This window comes from Bubalus kerabau, chromosome 20 (assembly GCF_029407905.1).
Source record: "Bubalus kerabau isolate K-KA32 ecotype Philippines breed swamp buffalo chromosome 20, PCC_UOA_SB_1v2, whole genome shotgun sequence".
Taxonomy (NCBI): Eukaryota; Metazoa; Chordata; class Mammalia; order Artiodactyla; family Bovidae; genus Bubalus; species Bubalus kerabau.
In genome coordinates, this window is record NC_073643.1 from 7,779,306 (window position 1) to 7,795,551 (window position 16,246).

Genomic DNA, 16,246 nt, shown 5'->3' on the forward strand with positions numbered 1-16,246 from the left:
CGACCTACGCGCCGGGCACTAGGGCAGAGCGCCTGCGCGCCCAGTCACGTGCTGGGCGCTCCGCGCAAAGCGGGTTAAAAGTGACGACCGCGGAGAGCCCGTGAGAGCCTCGCCGGTCCGCGCGGCGCTCCTCGAGTCCCCTAAGCCGCTTCTAAGGGAGGTCGTCCGGCTCTCCTTTATCACTTCCCGCCCTCTCGGCCCGGCTCTGCTCCACGCAACGCCAGCACACTTCCTCGCCGCCTACATAAGCGCGTGAAACCGCCTCTTTCAACTGACAATGAAGCCGTAGCCGCGCAGCACAGCCGCTGCGGGCCAACGGGCGCGAGGCCGGGAGGGGGAGGAGGAGGGGAGAGGAGAACGGTTGGGCCAAGCCCCGCCCCAGCTCGCACTCCTATTGGCCGGCACCAGGGCTCTGGGCCCGCCCCCTTACGGACCTGTCGCATTGTGACAGGCGGAGGGGCCAGTTCCTGTTGGGTCGGGGGCGGAGCCAAAGGTAGCCTGAGCTCCGCCCGGACGCCCGGGGGCTCCTCCTCCTGTTCCTCACGGCGCGGCGGGCGGCGGTTGTGAGGGGAATGTCACTGCTGCTCCGAGCGGTGGTGCCGCCTCCGACTGCTCCTGCTCTTTCTCTGGCGCCCTCGTCCCGTCAGTTTTCGCCGTTGCCGCAGCTCCACTGAGGAGACGGATGGCTAGAGGGGCGCAAGGGCCATCCGAGTTGAGAGAGCGGCGGTCGCGGCCACTGCTGAGGCGGAGACTCCCCGCCGCCGCCTCCACCCCCAGTTTTCTGGCCTCGCGGCGCTGAGGGCGGGCGCGCGCCGCGCTCTTCCCTCCTCCCTCTCCTCATTCTTCCTCCTCCTCCTCCTCCTCTGGGTCCCCGCCCAGCACCCCTCGCACCAGGCGGCGGCGGCGGCGCGGAGCGAGACCCGCCGCCGGGGCACAACATGGCGGAGCCCTCGGCCCCGGAGAGCAAGCACAAGTCGTCCCTCAACTCGTCCCCGTGGAGCGGCCTCATGGCCCTGGGGAACAGCCGGCACGGGCCCGGGGCCCAGTGTGCGCACAAGGCGGCGGGCGGCGCGGCGCCTAAGCCGGCCCCCGCGGGGCTGTCCGGGGGGCTGTCGCAGCCGGCCGGCTGGCAGTCTCTGCTTTCCTTCACCATTCTCTTCCTGGCCTGGCTCGCCGGCTTCAGCTCGCGCCTCTTCGCGGTCATCCGTTTCGAAAGCATCATCCACGAGTTCGACCCGTGGTGAGTGCCCGCTGCCCCTCCCCCGCCGCCGCTACCTCCCCCCCCTCCCCCCCACCGCCCGCTCTGCCCGGACCGGCCGTGGGTCCCGAGCTCGGGCGCGCCCCCGTCCGCGGGCGAAGTTTCCCCGCGCGGCTCGAGGCGGGGCGTCGGGGCCCGAGCGGGACCTTGACCCCGGGCTGGGCCAGCCTGTCGACTCCCTGGAGGGCGAACGTGGCTCTTCGAGGCCGGCTCGGCCCCCAGAGCCCGACCCGCTTCGCGGGGTGCCGGGCGGCGGACTCCCCGCCTCCCCACTGCCCGGGGCTCTCAGCTTCTCGGGCGCCTTTTCGGCTGGCTGGGGTGGGATCGCCCAGGGGGGTGCCCCGTTGCAGTTGGAGGTGAGTCCCGATGTGCCGGAGCCTCGTCTGCTCAGACTCGCAGTTGCACGCTTTTACGTTGTGTCTCTGGGCTCTCAGACGGGAAGGGAAAAAAGCGAGGGAGCGAGGTGTTGGAGCAAAGGAAATAATATCCCTGAAAGTGATCTGAAAGCTAGGGACGCTAATTTATTTAACGTGAGATATTGTCAAGAGTGGCTTTTTTTTTTTTTTTTTTTTTCATGGCCCTTAAGTGCATTCCGCACCTCACCGGTCCACAATTACCTTGGCTCATGACACTTAGCCAAACTGTCACCCTCAGTATGTTATGCACAATATCCGAAAGCGTTACATTAGTTCCTTTATTGGTCTCTGTAAGAAGGTTTGTGGATTAGAGAACAAACAGTAGCATAGTGGATGGGAGCCCTGGATTTTAATACTGAAGTTGCACATGGCATCAGGGACTGACCTCAGGTTTTAGGAAATTACCCCATTAAGAGCACTGGCTAATTTATCTAATTTAATTCATTGGTCTGTGATAGGACGAGTGCTTTAATATTTTTTGCAACTTGCCCAGCCTAAGTTTCCTGTGGGTTTTATTTTAGTCTGAGTCTGTGCCTTTTAACTAACTTAATTCATCTTGACCCATCACCGTTGAGTTAATCTTACTTCTTTATAATCAGACCCGACTAAACTGGTATTTATCGCTGGGATTAGAGAGAAAATCTTCTTGAGAGGTACTAAATATATGACTAATAAATATTTGGGGGAGTGATGTTAAAATACCAACTGAAGTTCTGTCACAGATAGAAAAATTGGTAATGCATCGTCTGTTGAACAGCAGAGGGGTCCACTCCTGGAGAATTCAGTTTACATAGACAATTAACAGCTGTGACATGCTTCCATGAAACGTTTTCAAAAGCATTTTAGAGGTGTGTTTTTTTTTTTTTCTTTTTTAAAATAACTTTTGTGTTACTTGGAATCACAGAAGAAAATAAATTCCTGTGAAGCCTTATGAACCAGAGTATTCTTAGTCCTAGCTTTTAAACACATAAGCAAGTGAGATTAAAAATGAAATTGGAACTAGAAAATGAAAACTGCTAATATGTTGCTGAACAATGTGAAAAGAGAAAGTTCTGTTTTTTCAGATTACGAGAGCAGAAGTGCATGGTTGACCAAACGTTTCGGGTAACAAAAATTGTGAATTCTGTTTCTGGAGAGTATAATTTTTAAAAGCAGAATTTTTATTAGTAACATTGAGGCTTAAATTAAAGATTGCAGAGAAATTAACAGCTGCATAATGAGACGATTGGTATTTTTCCTTATTTTGAAGGAAGGTTAGACCTGTGCATCAAGCCAGCCAAAGAGTTTTTACTAAAATTGAATGTTATTCATGAAAAGTCTTACTGGATTGCTTCACAGATAAGTTTTTTTTTTAATATGGCAAAAAATTAAAAGTTGATTTCTTCTCTAGTTTCGAAAACATACTCCAAGGGTTTTTGGAGAACAAAATCCTTTTTCACTCACACAAAAATTTGTTTTGTGTCCCTTTTTCTATGTATAAGACACATTTTAGAAGCATCCTTTAGTAGAATACATAACGTTTGACTTTGATTCACATACTCTAAAGGTATATAAACCTCAGAAGTCTTAAAAATCTATTTGATGTAGCTGTTCAGCTTACTGATAGTTTTAATATTTATGTTTTGTTATATTCTTGGTTAAACATTTATGTTCATACTGTTAGATAATTCTGACTAGTAGTAAATAGCCTTTTATAATAAAGGAATTTTCCCTATCTTTTATTGTGAATGGAGATTTGCCAGTATAAATCTTAAATATAATTCAGATGACTTAGAATTTTCAGTCCAAAAAAAAAAAAAAATTCCTTGTTTGCTCACTTACGTTTTTCCTGTCATGTCTTTCAAAGAATTCAGGTATCTTATTCTTAAAATCCATTCTTATTGAAAAATTTAAATTTTAAAAGTAGTTTTTCTTCAAAGCCCTTTGATTCTCAGACACTCAAGTATTATACTGTCTTGGGAGTCTCTCAGATTACTGTTTTAACATGTAGTAGTGACATGAACCTTTAATAATATTTGAATGTTCCTCTCAAGTTCTGTACCCGCAAACCAATTTTTCTCTGACCTTCCCTGATCCTTTTTTTTTTTTTTTCATGTCTCTGTACACTGGCTTCACTTCTGAGGTCTTTTTAGTGAAAAGTTTACTTCCTCTGTTTGATTGTAAGTTATTTCTATAAATTTTAACAGTAGTACTTACATTGTGTAAGACTCTAGTTAGCTGCCAAAGGTGACTCATTGTCACAAAGTTATACTTGTTTTTTAAAAAGTTTGTCATTCAAGTTATTTTATAAAGCTTACCAGTTGTTAGAAGGTGTGGTATGTGATGTTCATTAATATTTATTGAATTTTAAAGTACACTGCACTTTTTTAGAACTTCACTGCATTTTGGGTAATGATCTGTTCCCCACTTCACTTTAGTAATTTTCCCCCTTATCAGTTGAGTTGATCATACATGAGGACACAGTTTGAGAATTTGTTGTTTGTACTTGGCAAACATTAGGTTGACCAACTTGTTTAACAGCACCTAATTTTATCTTTTTATCTGGCGCAGAATATAGTTTCTACTTATTTTTGTTGTAGCTGTCAATACTTGTATATTAACCAAATGCTTTTCCCATAACCATTATCTTGTTAAATTGTGGTAGCTTTTCCCACAGATGCAGTGGAAAAGCTCCCTATAAAAGAGGAGTTGCTCTTTTCCCCTGCCTGCAAGGTTGGAAAGGGATTCTCCCTGGAGCCTGGAAGGAGAACTCTCTCAGCCTTGAGTTTTGACTGCAGTTAACTGTAAAAGGGTAGCAGGGCAGAAAGCTGCAGTTTATGGAGTTGAAACTTGGGAGGCAATTTTCCATAGAAACTTTGGTATAAATAGGTTAATTAGTACCAACATGTTTTCAGAGGAGTGATAAACCTTTGGAACATAAGCTGTAAGTTGGGGACTACTTCCTGTACTTTGAGGTCTCCATGTTTTTCTTCACTTGACAGATGACAGAGGCTGTTGACCTCAGTTCTGAAGATGACCAAATGGGTAACAAAACCAATTTTAGAACAGAAGTGTCACAAAATCTTAAGTCTCTTTATGGAATTGTTAGCAGCAGCAACCCAGAGGCCCTTCAGAACAGGTGTACTGTCACTGATTTCATTGTAATTGAAAACTCCTCAAGCCTTGAGCTCTGGAGATCTTTCCACTTGTAAGAACACTTAGGGAGGAGGCGCAGAAGTGTGTGGAGCTCCTGGGTTGGATGAGGGGATTGGACCTGCTCCCACTGGCTGAGTGTGGTGGCTCCTGTAGGTAGTAATCACAGGTTTCCTGAGGCGTCTCATAGGTGCTGGGGAAGTTAGGCTCTGTCAGCAACCACTCTGGAACTTTTTTCTGTCCTTATTCATGTATTGAGGGCCAACTTGAATAAGACTGCACACACCCCTTACTGCCATAAGCAGTTTGCACAATGTTGGTCTGAGAAACTTTGATTAAGGAATTGCATTCTAGGTTCTGACCCAGTTACTATGAATATGGGCAGACTTACTAGCCTGACCATGCTTTGTCTTCTCTGATTTTTATGCTGTCAGTAAGTTTTGGGTGCTTTGTGTGGTATGAGAAAGTGTTAAAAGTTGTCTTCATCGTAGTATCTTATTATGAATCAGTGCATACATGCTCTCAGAAATAATGGAATGATTGATATTCTCCAGTGACTGAAACATTTTTTTCCCTCATTTTGTTTACTTTGAAAACTTAATGCTGTTAGGAAAGACAATACTGCAGTTAACCTGTATTATAAAGCACTGTACAGTTCAGCAGCTCAGTATATTGCTTGATTGTCATATTATGAAAATTTTCAAGCATACAGAAAAGTTGAAAGTTTTACAGTGAGCGCTCATACTGAACATGTAGGTTCTGCACTTTGTTGTTTAGTTGCTAGGTCGTGTCCGACTCTCTTGTGACCCCATGGCCTGTAGCCCACCAGGCTCCTCTCTGTGGGATTTTCCAGGCAAGAATAGTGGAGTGGGTTGCCATTTCCTTCGCCAGTTAGTATTTACTTAATTTGCTTTATCATGTCTTTCTATCTGTCCATTACTGCTTTTAAATCCTGCTTGTAGGATACTAATAGTACACTGTAATGTGAAGAATGTTATCTTTGTTCCTCAACTCTGTGATAAAGAGGAGCTCTTATCTCTGGGTAGCATTTATTTTCTATAATACTTGAATATAATGAGCATAAATACAGTTTATATATCATCTTCAAATTGAACTGCAGGTTAGAATCAGATTCAGTCATTCTGGGTTTTGGTTAGTAACTCACCTGAGTACATTATAAGTCAGTGCTTTTAGCCCAAGTCTGTTAAACGACTTGAAAGTGAAAAGAAAGTGAAGTCGCTCAGTTGTGTCTGACTCTCTGACCCCATGGACTGTAGCCTACCAGGCTTCTCCGTCCGTTTTTTCCAGACAAGAGTATTGGAGTGGGTTGCCATTCCCTTCTCCAAAGTTGAATCCTATGTCTCAGGAGAAATTCTGAAGGTTTTATTAGATTTAGTTTTTGTGGAACTCCTAAATTCGTTTGAATTATTAGAAGCTTTTTATTGGTGAGCCTGTGCTTATTATGAGTTCTTTTTTCCTTTTCTTTTTTTTTTTTTTTTTTTTTTTTTAGCGTTTTGGCTGTGCTCCATTGCTGTGTGCAGACTTTGTCTAGTTGCTCTGCATGGGATTCTCATTGTGGTGACTTGTAGAGCACAGCCTCTAGGGCACAATGGCTCAGTAGTTGTACATGGGCTTAGTTGCTCCTTGGCCCATGGAATTTTCCTGAACCAGAGATTGAACCCCTGTCTCCTGCATTGTTTTAGAGACTTAAATAATGGCAAAACTTAAATAATGGCAATACTACACACATAAACTGGATTTTAATTCTACTGCTAGTGTAAAGGTCTAGTCACGCATCCATGACTCTTTTTTGAGACATCACCACTACTGCTTTTGGATTAAAGCACTCCAGTACTCTTGCCTGGAAAATCCCATGGACAGAGGAGCCTGGTAGGCTGCAGTCCATGGGGTCGCTAAGAGTCAGACATGACTGAGCGACTTCACTTTCACTTTTCACTTTCATGCAATGGAGAAGGAAATGGCAACCCACTCCAGTGTTCTTGCCTGGAGAATCCCAGGGACGGGGGAGCCTGGTGGGCTGCCATCCATGGGGTCGCACAGAGTCGGACACGACTGAAGTGACTTAGCAGTAGCAGCAGCTCCTGCATTGATCGGTGGCTTCTTAACCACTGAAACACCAAGGAGTCTTCTGATGAGTCTTATTCGTGCCTTTTTTTTTTTTTTTTGCCATGTTTTATCCACATGGAATGTGTAATTGAGTATTATGTATGATTCCAAAAGTAGCTTCTCTCAGTCCCTGCAATAAATGGGAAGAAAGGAAAACATGTTCAAACAATGTAGGACCCACAGTTGTTAACACATGGGCAAAATTAATACTTTTGAAAGGGGAAAATATATAAATGGTTAACCTGCTATTCCATTTTTACTCCTTCATTTGCTTAATCTTGATTCTGGTGGCTTTTTTGTTTTTAAACCTCTTGCTCTTTTTCTGAGAGGGTTTCTATGACTTTATCTTCTTACATAAATAATTTCCAGGAATTTAGAAATTGAAAGAAAATGTGTGCTTAGTCATTCAGTTGTGTCTGACTCTTTGTGACCCCATGGATCCCACCAGGCTCCTCTGTCTATGGGGATTCTTCAGTGAGGGATACTGGAGTGGACTGCCATGCCTTCCTCCAGGGGATCTTCACAACCTAGGGATCAAAGGTAGGTCCTCCAGCATTGCATTACAGTCTGAGCCACCAGGGAAGCCCAAGAATACTGGAGGGGGTAACCTATCCTTTCTCCAGGGGATCTTCCTGACCCAGGGAGACCCAGCGATTGAACCAGGGTCTCCTTAATTGCAGGTGGATTTTTCACCAGTTGCGCTACCAGGCAGTACTATAAGATTAAAAGAAAAATCTGTTAGGGGAGGGTCAGGGCTGGAAGTGGAGAAGGAAATGGCAACCTACTCCAGTATTCTTGCCTGGAGAATCCCAGGGACAGACGAGCCTGGTGGGCTGCCATCTGTGGGGTCGCACAGAGTCGGACATGACTGATGTAACTTAGCGGCAGCAGCAGCGGGGCTGGAAGAAACAGGAGCAACTACTCAAGGCTCTCATATCTTAGGTAAATGTAGGTTAACTGGCATTTGTAGACTTGCCAGGAAACTGAACTACTGTTTGGAGTCTTATTTCTTCAGAAAAGGACTTTCATAGTTTTAAATGAAAGACATTTAAACATTTTGGAATATAACCTGTATTTAAGTTGGTAAATATCTTTATGTTGTTCAGGTTTGTACTGTTTTTAGAAAAGCAAATTTCTAGGAAATTGTGACTGGCATACTAAGCTGACCATGTCATCAGTGACTTTTCTTTCTTTGGAACTTAATATTGCAGGGTAACTTGAATGTATGTTCTAAAAAGTGGTAAATGCTTAGTTTTTACATGGTCTTATAACTTGATTTTAGATCTTAGAATTGAAGAGGTAAGGTAACATCTTTTATTTCAGTAGATAAAAAATATTTCAATGCAATATTACTCTCAAAGATTGAATAATACAGGTCTGCCTGTTCTCAAAAATCTGTCCTTTTTATTACATCTTTTGCCTCCAAGGCAGGATTAAATGACAGCGTCCTCCATTTATGTTTTTTAATCAGCCGCCCTGATTTAAGTCTTAACACGTTGGCCTATCAAAATGCCTGGGCACACAAAGTTCCTTTTCTAGCAAACTACACACTCACTAGTTGGATGATGGCTAATTACTTCATTTGTTTTGATGTAAAGAAGAGAGAAGAGTTGATGGTGGCTTAAAGTTGTTATGCCCGAATGACTAGGCAATTTTCAGAGAGGGGCTTTTAAGGGAATAGCTGAATGAGAGGGAAAAATGATTGAATCCAATTGAATGTTTTCATTTAGATTTGTCTATAAAAAGTTGAGAGAAATGAAGTTGGAAGTATTAAGCCATTCCAGTTAAGGGAATTATGGTTGTTACTGTTCAGTGGCTAAGTAGTGTCTGACTGTTTGCTCTTGGAATTCTATAGTCTAAAGGACTATTTAGAGAGTTAATGTTGGTCAGCTTGTCTTGTTTTCAGGACAAAGATGCTGACTGCCAGAGGACTGGACTACTCTTTCTAAGGTAGTATAGTTGTGGGTTGGCCAAATTCTTTTGTATTTTCATTGCATCTGTGTTTGCATTAGAAGTTTTTTGAGAAGTTGTTTGGAGATTGTTACTTCAAAAGATGAGGGGAAGTTAGTGTCTACCCTTACTTAAATCTGTCTGGGAGATCTTCACAGTTCAAGTTTAGCTATGGAAATGGCCTTTGTGTGAAGTTTGACTCTTTTAGAACTAGTGATTTTCAAAACTCCATCAGTTATCTGTAATTTCTGTAAGTTACTAGTTTCCGTAGTTCAACTTTCAAACTTCTATTTTTGATTTTTTTTACTCTTATCTCAAGGGAAATATTACCACAGAAAAACAAAGAAATTCTATGTTTCTGTTAGTAAAGTACTAGCGATTTGCTGATAACCAAGTTGGTAAGGTTTCTTTTGGAATTTCCTTTTAATTTCTTTTTCATGCCTTGCAGGTTTACTAGCTATTCTCAAGTAGTTAAAGATTTTTCTTCATACTGTGGATGTTCTTTTCTTTAGTGATACCTCGCAGTCTCTCCATCCTACAGATGACTTGGACTGAATTTGGTTTTTAAATTTAAATTATTGGATTCTGTTTTTTTAGATAGATGGATAGATAATATTACAGCATATACTGTTTTTCATACTATTTTAAAAATTAAAATGTAGTAATTCATAATTAATTTCTAAAATGCTAGTATATGCATACCTTAAATGTGCTCCTGGCCAAAACCTGGAAACTCACTTGTGACTATCATACCTTTTTAATTTTTTTAATTGAAGTAAAATGGACATATAACATTAGTTTCAGAAATACAACATATGATTTAATATTTGTATACATTTTGAAATGATCACCAGGGAAACTCCAGTTAACATCTATCAATCACCTTATATAGTTACCCTCCCCCCTTTTTTACTGGGTTGAGAACTTTTTAGATCTACTGTCTTAGCAATTCATGCTTATTCTTAAAACACCAGTAACTCCTATTAAGTAGAATGTAACCTTTTAAAGTAGTTTTTATTATTAAACTAGTTATTAGGACATGAAACAACAGACTGGTTCCAAATAGGAAAAGGAGTGCATTGAGGCTGTATATTGTCACCCTGTTTATTTAACTTATATGCAGAGTACATCATGAGAAATGCTGGACTGAAAGAAACACATGCTGGAATCAAGATTGCCGGGAGAAACATCAATAATCTCAGATATGCATATGACACCACCCTTATGGCAGAAAGTGAAGAGGAACTAAAAAGCCTCTTGATGAAAATGAAAGAGGAGAGTGAAAAAGTTGGCTTAAAGCTCAACATTCAGAAAACGAAAATCATGGCATCCGGTCCCATCACTTCATGGGAAATAGATGGGGAAACAGTGGAAACAGTGTCAGACTTTATTTTTCTGGGCTCCAAAATCACTGCAGATGGTGACTGCAGCCATGAAATTAAAAGACGCTTACTCCTTGGAAGGAGTTATGACCAACCTAGATAGCATATTCAAAAGCAGAGACATTACTTTGACAACAAAGGTTCATCTAGTCAAGGCTGTGGTTTTTCCTGTGGTCATGTATGGATGTGAGAGTTGGACTGTGAAGAAGGCTGAGCACCGAAGAATTGATGCTTTTGAACTGTGGTGTTGGAGAAGACTCTTGCGAGTCCCATGGACTGCAAGGAGATCCAACCAGTCCATTCTGAAGGAGATCAGCCCTGGGATTTCTTTGGAAGGAATGATGCTAAAGCTGAAACTCCAGTACTTTGGCCACCTCATGCGAAGAGTTGACTCATTGGAAAAGACTCTGATGCTGGGAGGGATTGGGGGCGGGAGGAGAAGGGGACAACAGAGGATGAGATGGCTGGATGGCATCACTGACTCGATGGATGTGAGTTTGAGTGAACTCCGGGAGTTGGTGATGGACAGGGAGGCCTGGTGTGCTGCGATTCATGGGGTCCCAAAGAGTCAGACACGACTGAGCGACTGATCTGATCTGATCTGAGACCATCTTACCTGTGTAATTCATAGAAAAAATAATGGAGTACAGAATTACTGGAAGGTGGCATTCTTTTAGTTTTTGAGATATTCTGAAAATGTCTTAAATATTTACATAAAAGAATCATATTCTATCAGTGAGAAGATATTCAGCTTCAGTCTATTAAAAATTTTTCCCTTACGGTGAAACACATACTGAAAAGTATATAAACCTAATGTGCAGTGTAATGACTGATTATAAAATAAATACCAACGTGACCATCACCTCCATCATCAAAAGAATGGCCACCACCGGGACATCCCCTGGTGGTCCACTGCCTAAGACTCAGAGCTTGTAATGCAGGGGGCATGGGTTTGATCCCTGATCAGGAAACTAGATCCCGTGTGCTGCGACTAAGGCCCAGTGCAGCCAAATAAATAAATACTTTTTTAGGAAAAAAAAATTTCTGCCTCCTCAGAATTCTTGTTGTGTGCTTTCTCAATCCATCCCCCTCCCCACCACACACGTGATAGTAATTACATTCTGCTTTTTCTCCTAGGTGGTATAATTCTGAGTGCATTCCTAAATAATATAGTTTTGCCTATCTTAGAACTTTAGAAAAATGAACTTGTGGCTTTTGTGTCTTGCTTTTTCATTGTTGTTCATCACTGTAAGATTAATCTTCAGTGCTTGAAGGGTGTTGAGAGTATGTCGGAAATAAGGTTTGACAATAATTTGATTCACCATACTTTTCAACCACCTGAGGAGGTTGCCTGCTCTTTTGCATCAGAAGTATCTGTAAGACAAGTTTTTTTTAAGGTATGGAGCGATTTAATCCTTTCAGACAGTAAGACTACAGAGAGGTTGGAGAAGGAGACATCACTTTGAGGAGACAAATGATAATCAGATAAATGCAAAATTATTGGCTTTTTAAACTGTAGCTTTTGCCAACTGTTCTTTTTAAAGTATATACACTAAAATTTACATAAGGAAAAGTTGCTGTAGTTCTTGAAAGAGAATGTTGAAAGGGGAGCTGAACTATAGGAATTTAGGAAAACCCTAAGACTGAACTGTTTAATGTATTAATATTTTTGTAGAGGATCGTTGACTCCAGGTTGTTTGTGATTTTATGTAGATATTATGGGCTCTTGAACAGCTTTCTTTTCTCTGAGTGTTGTTTTCATGTTGCTTTCTTCCAGTCTTCCATGGCCACTACTTATATTGTTTTCCCATATTGTTACCCACCTGGGTTCTTCGGGCTTCCCTTGTGGCCCAGCTGGTAAAGAATCTGCAACGAGGGAGACCCAGGTTCAATCCCTGGGTTGGGAAGATCACCTGGAGAAGGGAAAGGCTACCCACTCCAGTATTCTGGCCTGGATAATTCCATGGACTGTATAGTCCATGGGGTTGCAAAGAGTTGGACACGACTGATTGATCAGTCAATAGAAATTGATAAGAGGCCTCTTTAATCAATAGATATTGATAAAAGGACTCCTGCAGCAGGAGGGAACAGAAATAAGTAACGGGATCCCTTGCTTGCACATTGCAGAGGGGGGTGAGCTGGTCTCTTAGGGGTGATGGTAGGATTGGAGGGTTGGGTCAGGTGGGTGGCTTAGGTAGTCTTTCTACCCTGTTGATGCTGTGTGCAGGGATAATGTGCAACTTGCTTTTGGTCCTGGCACCTCAGAAGTAGCGGTTTTTTGGCTTTTTTGTATGGTGTTTTTCATAATTTGCCCCAACCTGCACATGCACAGAGTTATTTTTAGTCCCTTATAGTTTCTTTGTATTCTGTTGCTCAGGGAGATGTTTGTCTATGTACAAGTGCTGTAGGAAACTGTCCCAGGTCCCAGCCAGTTTCAATATCTTTTTTCTTTTATTGATTTAGTAGTTATCTTGGACACGCAGCTGGTGTTGGAAAATTTCTTGGTGGTGTGGGGAAACACCCCCATTCCCTGCCCCCATCACACACACTGGAATGCTGTGGTGAACTGCTTATAGTGAACATCAAGATCTTACTCTCAATAAAGATGTCATTTTAATGTTAAGAAAGAAAGAGTTGAAGAAAGTAGGTGATAGTGTTTGTAGATGTAATCTGCCTCAGCATCAGAAATTGCCGTCAGCAATTGAGAGATGGCTAGTTGGATGGATGGATGCCTTAGGAATAATTTTAAGGGAGGGAGATTTTAGTTACATGAGTAAATATTTCTTCAAAATACCAGCAACTCTTAAGTATAAGTTTTGTCTCACGTTTTAACTCACTAGTTAAGGAACATTGAATAAGAAAAGACAGGTAAGTTAATATCTAAAAATCATATGAATGATACAGTTTCAGTGCTGTGTTCTTTTGAGATGATAAATGAAAAAAGATATCAGCTATAGAAGAGTGAAATTCACAAGCTGGCATTTTATTTGAACTTGAGAAATAATATCTTGATGTGGAAGAATAGGAATGATCATTATATACACAGGTACTAGTTAGAATATACTAAATTCATAAAAATAAGTTTGGATGTGGTTAGATTAATGATCCCTTTGGTTTCTCTGTTCTTGACTAAGCTTTATGGTAACAGGTAATTAATATGGAAATTAAGCAACACTTTAGGAAGCATTCCAGCTCTGTCTGATCGAAATTTTTAAGCTTTACCATAAAAGGTTAAAGGATACTAAATAAAAATACTCATTAGGGATGAAATAAGTTGTTTGTCTCCTTTAAAGTGTCCACAGTGGAAATAGTTTGTCTGTGTCTAATCACTGGGAGAATCATTGAATATTGTAGATCTTAAGAGTAAAGTAAACCAAGATATAAACTCTTTATCTTCTTTTACTGTGTGTTGGACTCTAACAAAATGATTGATCTGCTCTTTAATTATACTGTTATTCATGTAATAATAACAACATTCCTATGAGTCCTAAACCTGATGTGCTATAGTGACATTTTTGCTTAAAACTGATTTTTTTTTTAACCTTCATACATCAGGGTGCCTTTAAAAAAATTGTTATAGTGAGTAAGGTTTGTTGAATATATTGACAATTAAGACATTGAATATGTTCTTAAATTTAAAAACTTAATGAACTTGCTTCATGGAAGTTTAATTTTAGTCCTAATATTTTTATTCTAGTTAGCTAAAAAAGAGTTTTGTTTTAATATACTAAGCAGCTTCCTGGCATTTGTAGGAACAGGATAATGAAACAATGTGCAGCAGATGAACTGTAATCTTAAAACTGTCAAGTCCAGTCATTTGTTCCAAGTAGAAGAATGAGTTTGAGGAATGACTAAAATCTTTTTAAATGTAAGAGTTTTTTGTGTTTTTTTTTTTGAAGATGGTTAAAAATGAGTTAGTCACTTAGAAAGGGAGATCTTTTCTCCTGTTTAAGATACTTATTTTGATTGTTAAAATAATTTGCTGCATTTAAATGAAGTGTCTGATATAAACAATTTAAAGCAACAAAAAAGATTTTCCTTCTGAAATAAGAATCGTTTTGGACTTTTAATAAGCGTTTGTGTAATTAGTGTTGGAGGTCATAATTGTTGGTTGTGAATTGCCTCATAATGTTCTACATAAAATTTTTGTAAGTCAAACTATATCGAGAATGCAACTTGCATATAAAAGAATGTATAAACCCTTATATATAGTTAGGAACATGATAAACACCTGTGAAACTCCAACACAACTAGAGAACTGGAACATTACCAACTGCACATTATCTGTGTTGCTTCCCTAGCCTATCCTTCTTGTTTGCCTTTTCACGCTAGGAAACCACTGTCCTGAGTTCTGTTTAACATTTCCTTTGAAATACTGAGGAAAAAAAAGCTCATGTATGTATTTCTAGACAGTATATTGCTAATTTTGCTTAGTTTGGAGCTTTAAAAAATACCCTATATAAAGGGTCTCTGACTTGGATTTATATATATATATATATTAGTTGAACATTTGGGTTTCCTCGTTTTTTATGAGTAATGCTACTATGAACATTAAAAGCTATATTTTCTGATGCATATGTGTACATGTTTGCTAGAGTGTATACCTGGGAATTTTGTCATGTGTTTTGATTGTTTGTAAAAACAAACCACCACTCTAAGTGACAAAACAGCATTTCATTATTTTGCAATCTGTGTCTTGAGTGGGAGGTTCTTTTGCTTCATGGTATCAGCTGTGGTGCTGGGATGATTATAGTCAAACAGGCTGCCGTCTGCAGGGGCTAGAATGGCTGCGATGTGGACAGCTCAAGAGTCATCTGGATTCTAGATTGGGAGCTCAGCCAGGGTCTTTTTTTTTTTTTTTTTTTTTTGGTTCCTTCACTTGGGCTGCAAGGACTGCCTCACAGCATGGTGGCTGGGTTCTGAGAAAGAGCCTCCCGAGAGAGAGGAAGTTGCCAGGCTAGTCTTGGAGTTAAGGGAGAAGATGCATATACCTATAGGGACAGAATTGTTTTGGGCATCTTTGGAGACTTGACTGCCACAGTGTGTCACTTTTATCTCCTCTGTGAAATAACTGTTAAGTTTTTGGTCAGTTTTTTTAGTTGGGTTGTTTTGTATTTTGGTGTGTGTGTGTGTGGAGGGGGGATGGTGGCGCTGATACTAAGTCTAGGTTAAATTTGTTGCAAATTTTACTGCATATTTTGGCATATTGGTCCTTAAAAGCAGTCCTGTGAGACAGATATTTTATTACATTCATTTTACAGGTAAAATCAGTGCTGCTTAGTATGTTAAAGTAGGTCTTAAAAGTCAGCCAGCCTCGGGATATTTTTGGTATAAAGAATAGCATGTGTAAACATGAACAGTTACCAAATGGCATGCTTCCATCAATCTGCCTGCTACACCACTGCCACCATCCTGCACCAAAAGATTAAAGCTTGGAAAAGTTTACAAGTTTCTCTTTATTCATTTATGGTCACTTTCAATGTTTCAGGTGAAGTGTGGCTTTCATTAGTAAACTGAGGCTTGGTGATGCCAGAGTGACAGAGCTGGAACCAGTACACTCAGGTCCAAGTTCTCTATAGTCTTCCTGCCTTCCCCCCATCCTCACTTTTTTTCCTCTAAATTCTTCAGTTGGATCATCAGCAGGATCTGCTAGTACATTTCAAGACACTTGTGATTTTGATAGCCAAACTAGTTCTGCTCTCAGCCTCCCACTTTGAGGATTTGCTATAGTTCTCAGAACACAGTGGAAAGGAATTGGCTGATATTGGAGATTTCCTTGACTAACCCTGCTTACAGACTGTATATTGGAAATTAAGATGCAAAAGTGTTGTGGTCAGAATGTTTTATAAGAATTCTAGTAAGCCTAGAGATTCACAACTGATATTCAAGTATCCGCCATATGTATGTACTTTAAAAAGAACACTGTAGGCTTGCATCAAGCTCAGCTGAGTTGCTTTAAAACTGAAAATGCCACAGAGCAA

At 41.1% G+C, this 16,246-nt stretch overlaps 1 protein-coding gene across 2 annotated transcripts in view; it reads left to right on the forward strand.

The window, feature by feature from the left end:
- The first annotated feature begins 500 nt into the window (after positions 1 to 500).
- STT3B (STT3 oligosaccharyltransferase complex catalytic subunit B) overlaps positions 501 to 16,246 on the forward strand; it is a 101,886-nt gene continuing 86,140 nt past the window's right edge. The window contains exon 1 of one of the 2 annotated variants that reach the window (XM_055558132.1): positions 501 to 1,240. In XM_055558132.1, coding sequence (XP_055414107.1) covers positions 939 to 1,240 — 302 coding nt within the window. In that variant the 5' untranslated portion in view covers positions 501 to 938. Of the gene's footprint in view, positions 1,241 to 12,775; positions 13,134 to 16,246 lie in introns of those variants that run through there. The other variant, XM_055558133.1, reaches the window with a different exon arrangement.